This window comes from Sorex fumeus, unplaced genomic scaffold (genome assembly GCF_029834395.1).
Source record: "Sorex fumeus unplaced genomic scaffold, SorFum_2.1 ptg000041l, whole genome shotgun sequence".
NCBI lineage: Eukaryota > Metazoa > Chordata > Mammalia > Eulipotyphla > Soricidae > Sorex > Sorex fumeus.
This window is the reverse complement of record NW_026606098.1, coordinates 3,400,348-3,406,409: the sequence shown is the minus strand read 5'-3', so window position 1 is coordinate 3,406,409 and position 6,062 is coordinate 3,400,348. Positions and strand designations below refer to the sequence as shown.

Genomic DNA, 6,062 nt, shown 5'->3' with positions numbered 1-6,062 from the left:
TAAATTCACCTGCGAAGCAAAAACATACAGTTCCCTCTGTCCCCCGCTCCCGTGACTCAGAGCAAGGGAGTTGTGCCCCCATGCTGGGATGGGGGTCAAGGAGGTATAGAAGAGGAATAAGGGGCCCCTCCATCATCACAGCCCTCAGCCAACATGGGTGTTATTACTGAAGGGGAGGGGGAGAAGAAAGAAACCCCACCCCTGGGGTCTTGGCTCTGCAGGGAGAGTTCCAAAGAGAGGGGCTGCCCATGCTAGCAGCCAGTGGACCCTGTCAGAGGAAACCCTCTCCAAGCCAGGTCAGGAAAGGACCCCCACTGGTTCTCTGTGCAATATTCGAGTCTCCCGGCTGTCCTCTAGCCCACCATGGAGGAAGGAAGGGAGGCGGAGCCAGAATCAGGCATCTCAACTCCTTTTTATTACAACATCAAGGACCATGGCTGGTAGCAGGAGGAACGATCTGGAGATAACAGAGTTGCAGACACTCACGGGTGCAGTGCCTACACCGTCCTCTAGGGGGCTCTACTGCAGGGGTGCATGCATGGGGGGGCGGGGTAGAGGGTGTGTGTGCGTGTCGTGGGCAGGTGTTCTCTCAGGGGTGTCTTAGTTGCTTGACAGATGATGGCGGAGTTCGGCGTCTTGCGGCGGGTGGCAAAGCAGGGTGTCCGCCCTAGGACTGGGAGCCAGCCTTTTTCTTCTGGAATTTTCTGAACTGGGACTGAATGGCCACGGCCGCCCGTTCTGTCTCTGGAGCATCCATGTCAATGTCGAACTCTTCCTGCACTTTCTTCTGCCCATCTGCAGCGAGAGAAACACAGACGTCAGACCCGGCCTCCTCCCAGCGTGGCAGAGGAGGAGGCAGTCAGGACACAAAGCCATGGCCGGCCATATGCACAGCCTCCTCCCGGCATCCCAGGCAGAGCAACGAGAATCCCAGCACAGGGGCCTACAGGGATATGGCCGCTGACCCCCTCAGAGTCTCCCTGTATCCCCCTCTGCCTCCCTGTGGCCCTGTCAGAGTCTCCCCGTGGACCCCTCAGAGTCTCTCCGTGGTCCTCCTCAGAGTCTCCCCATGATCCCCCACAAAGTCTCCCTGTGTCCCCCTCAGAGTCTTCCTGTGCCCCCCTCAGGGTCCCTCAGAGTCTCCCCGTGCCCCCTCAGAGTCTCCCCGTGGTCCCCCTCAGGGTCTCTTGTGGTCCCCCTCAGAGTCTCCCTGTGATCCTCCACAGAATCTCCCTGCGATCCCTCTCAGAGTCTCCCCGTGTCCGTCTCAGAGTCTCCCCGTGTCCCCCTCAGAGTCTCTCTGTGTCCACCTCAGAGTCTCCCTGTGGTCCTCCTCAGAGTCTCCACATGGTCCCCCTCAGAGTCTCTCTGTGTCCACCTCAGAGTCTCCCTGTGGTCCTCCTCAGAGTCTCCACATGGTCCCCCTCAGAGTCTCCTGTGGGGCCCCACAGAGTCTCCCCGTGTCCCCCTCAGAGTCTCCCCGTGTCCCCCTCAGAGTCCCTCAGTGTCTCCCCATGTCCCCCTCAGAGTCTCCCCGTGGACTGAGGAAACCCAGGTCTAAGCCACCACAAAGAGCGTACAGGTGAGGTCGGGGATCCCCGCGTGCTTCCCCCACTAGGAGCGCCGGCTTCAGGCCCATCACTGAGCTCCCACCATGGAACTGAAGCCTCTGGCCACAGAAGGGAGCTCATTCCAGGAGCCCCCTCAAAGCCCCGGGCACCCTCGTGATGCCAATACAGTGTGGGCTCTGCTAGGGCGAGCCAGGCCACAGCAGGTGAGTGACCGGGACAGGCTCTGCCTCTCCCAACGGCTCCAGGGGTGGGGCTCAGAGACAGCAGGTATCTTCCGGGCCCTGGAGTCAGTGCCAGGGACCACCACCACTGACCACACCGGACGAGAGGCTCACTGACTCCAGGGCTGGCACCTGCAGCAGGGGTCCCAGTGCAGGAGGAAACGGGGGTCCCCACGGGGAAGCAGGGAGGGTCCCTCCTGCTGGCTCAGCTCTTTCCTGTCTCCCGCCTCGCTCCTGGGGTGTACAAGACTCCTTCGGCAGAGACATGGATGCCAGCCAGGAGGGCTGGCCGGCCACGGGCCCTGCCCCCCACGCACGGGGGGAACTGGCATTTTCCCGACGAGAGGAAGGCAGAGGTGCCGGGGCCCCATGCCCGGAAACGTCCAGGTGTATCTGTTTGAAGCAGTGTCACCCACAGCTCCCCTGGGGAACGGTTCCTTCTCCTTCCACAGCAGGAGAACTTCTGCAGCGAGGGGCCGGGGTTTGCTGAGACTCAGTCAAACCTTTGCAAACATTTCTTTAATGTTGCCAAGGGGGCCTGGGACCAAAAAGGGGGAATCCAGCAGGCCGAGGAGCAGAGCCCAAGGAGCAGCCCGGGAACCCCCTGCAGCCGCCCACCGAGGGCAGCCCAGGGCTCCCGCATGCCCCTGATCCCAGAAGCACCCTCCATGGCAAACGGACCGGCTTGACCCCCTGTACCAGAGTAGACTCTGGGGGTGGGGGGGAAGGCTTCTCTCCGAGGGGCTCATGTGGACACACCAGGGGTCCGAGCCATCAAGCGCCCTACTGGGCTCCTGACGGAACCGGAAGGGTCTGCTACTGGGCTGGGCCCCTTGATGCTACAGGGCACCTGGGCAGGCCAAGGCCTCCCCCAGAAGGCCTCGGACTCCGCCCAGCTCAGCTGGGGACTGAGGCCCCAGGACAGGGCCACAGAGATGATGTCAAATAAGGGCTCTGTGGGCGCGTGACAGGAAGTCCCACCCCCACTGCCCCCCAAGCTGCAGCACCGAGGGAGGAACTTGAATACCTTCCCCGTGATGGGCAGAGTGGCCGGGGGCAGGCAGGAGCTGCAGGAAGGGCTTTCTCACAGATCAGGCCTCCAGGCTGCCCGCTCCCGGGGAAACTGAGGCAGGGAGGGCCCAGCCCGGCCTCCAATCTCCCTGTCAGGGCCAGACGAGCCCTTCTTGGAGCGAGGCTGAGATGTTCCCTGCAGCCTTCCAGATGGTTCCGGCAGGCAGACGAGAATGGGAAATGCATCATCAGTCATAGAGAAGGCGGGAGCAAGGGCTTTGGCATCCCCTGTGTGAAAACGGCTGCAGAGCCATGCGTGACGGGGTCTGACTGAGGAACCCTGAGTCTGTGCCGGAGCAAGGGGTCACTTTTCTGGGTGGACACTCAGGGAGCCCCCCACAGCAGGACGCCTGAGTCACACCCACAGGGCTGCCAGCCGGCTCCAGGCCTGCTGGGCTCTCTCTCCCTTGGTCCCTCCCTTCATCCTATGCCTCCTCCCCCTCCTCTCTGTGGAGGGCCCCAGGTGGGCTGGAGCAGAGCCCACCTGATGGCGCCTGGCAACTCTCACCTCTCAATGGCTCTGGGACCCAGCCAGAGAACATGTGAGGCCCCGGGTTCAATTCTGGCACTCCCTGACCCCTGAGCACCATCAGGTGTGCCCCCCCCCAAAAAAAATAAATAAAGGAGCTGGAGAGATAACACAGCCAATAAAGCACTTGGTTTCCACACGGCTAACCCTGGTTTGATCCCTGAAATCCCAGAAAGTTCCCCCCAAACATTGACAGGAGTGATCCCTGAGCACTGAGCCAGGAGTCAGCCCTGAGCACTGATGGGTGTAGCCCCCAAGCAAACAAGAAGACATAGAGAATGAAGAGCCAGTCTCGGTTCTAAGGGGCTCGGCCGTGGGGCCTCAGCAGACAGACTGGGGCGAAGGCACCGTCTGGGCCCAGCAGCGCCCACCCAGCCTGGCCCCCCGCGTCTCCACGCAGCCGTCCCCTTCGCCCCCTCACTTGGCTCCTGCCCCCTCCCCACACACCCCCCGATTTCCGTCCAATTGACCTGGTCTTGTTTGCAGCCTGCTGCAGCCTCACCCTGGGGTGTGTCTAAGTGTTTCCCCGCCCAGTCGACAGAGCTTCCTGTCACCCACTCCCCCAGGGCCCCTCGCCTCAGTCTCCCCACCCCCATCACTCCCACTGCCCAGTCAATAAATCCAGGAGGACATTTGCTGCCTCCTGCACACCTGTGTCCCTTAGCACACCACCAGTGCTGCGATTTGTGTTAATTCAACCACATTCGCACGTGAGCCATGGGTGGGACGCGCCAGCATCGATATGTTCATTAACAGATCGATTATACTCAGGAGTGAAGCCGGCATGAAGCCAAGCTCTACTTCTCACTGTTGCTGTTCCTCTGTGCATTATCATTTTCTATCCATTTTGTCCCTAAAAGGTACCATTTCATCTTTTGAACACGGCCTCAAACAGCCCAGAGTTGGTTATTTATTTATTTATTTATTTATTTGCTTTTTGGGTCATACCCAGTGATGCTCAGGGGTTACTCCTGGGCTCTGCACTCAGGAATTACTCCTGGCGGTGCTCGAGGGACCATATGGGATGCTGGGAATCGAACCCGGGTTGGCTTCATGCAAGGCAAACGCCCTACCCGCTGTGCTATCATTCCAGCCCCAGCCCAGAGTTCTTTATCCGGTCACGTTCAGTGGACCACACCGTGGGCTCTGAGCAACGCTTTGCGAGCAAAGGGCCGATTTTGTTAAGTGGCTGGTGGTGCAGGGGAGGGAACCCAGGGCCTCGCCCATGCAAGGCACGGGTTCTGCTGCAGAACTGCATCCCCTGGCAAGTCTCTGGAGAAACGCTCAGTGTCTCCAAGGTATGACGATGCAGAGTCCTCCTGACCCCCAGTCCAGGCCCTCCAGGGGGATCAAGCCTTGCCCCTAATCTCCTTTCCATCCAACAACACTGCTCTATTTTGAAGTTCCCCAACAGGCCATAATGACAGCCTCTGTCTGCGCAGCCAGACGACTCAGAGCACACAGAGTCTCTCCTGGGTCCAGTGAAGCTGAGTCCGGCCAGCTAGTCTGCAGAATCAACTTGTGGATTGGAGAACCCAGAGCATTTGCATCAGCTGCATCAAACAGAGCCCCCCACCCCACCTAGACCCACACACGAGTCCAGCAGGCTTTTGAAGGCAGAATTGGGGGGGGGGGCGTGGAGAAGGGAGTATTCTGGCCTGCGGTGTCTAGGAACAGGGGTGGCCGCATACCTGCTCTCTGCTCTCCCTGGGGGATGCAGAAAACCTGAGGCCAGTGAGTGTGGAGGCAAGCAAGGTCAGATACACCAGACCGGAAGCAGAGGAGGCCCCAGAAGTGTGGGCGGGGAGGCCTGAGACCTGCAGCCCACCTGCAGGCTGAGGCAGGCTCTTGGTCGACGCTAAACAGACTGGGAAAAATTATCTTCCACCCATGCATTCTCAGCCCAAGTGGCAGACGAGGCAATTAGCATAAACCCGCAGAATCTAACAGACTTGGAATCATCCGGGCCACGACGGAGCTATTCATGGATCCTGAACAGCGTCAGGAAAGGAAGTGGGAATCTCACCACCCTCCAGACGCCACAGGAAGCCCCCGTGCTGGACCCAGGGCTCCCGGCAAGGGGTCTTCTTCCGAGTCAAGGGCAATGTGAAGAACTCTGGTCTAGCCCCGCACGCCGGCACTGACACACAGGCTCTCACTGGCATATTCCTAACTCTCCATATTTTAAAGTTTATGATAGAAACAAACGATCTCCGAGGGCCTCCTCCTGCAGATCAGAAATTTTCACAGGAGCAGTAAATTGGGATCTAATTGTCCCGAGTAGGAGCGTGCTCTGATTAGCAGTCTCTGCACAGAGCGACTATAAAAGGACCTTACATTTCAGCACGCCATAAGGAAATAACAGTCTTTAACTCCACAGGCCTCGCCAGGGGCTGTTTTAATGCCACGCTTCTTAGAAGGCCCGTTCCTGATTGCCCCCTCCAACGAGTAATATTAACTTGGGAAGAATTAATATCTGCCCGTTGGGAAGCCCGTGATCAACTCAAGTCAATGACATGAAAGGTCTTGGTTTCCTGGACGACCTTTCCAGGACCACATCCTCACCGCAGAGCATAAAGCTGGTCTTTTCCGGAAGGTCCCAACCCCGAGCCCCGAGGCAGGGGGCAAGTGAGGATCAGCATGTTTATCCCGAAAGCCTCAGCTTGGATC

General features: G+C 59.1%; 1 protein-coding gene across 1 annotated transcript in view; it reads right to left on the bottom strand.

Annotated features, from left to right (window-relative positions):
• Positions 1–576: 576 nt before the first annotated feature.
• Positions 577–6,062, bottom strand: part of PCP4 (Purkinje cell protein 4) — a 56,619-nt gene continuing 51,133 nt past the window's right edge. The window contains exon 3 of the mRNA XM_056119608.1: positions 577–795. Within this exon, the coding sequence (XP_055975583.1) occupies positions 668–795 (128 nt within the window). The 3' untranslated portion in view covers positions 577–667. The remainder of the gene's footprint in view (positions 796–6,062) is intronic.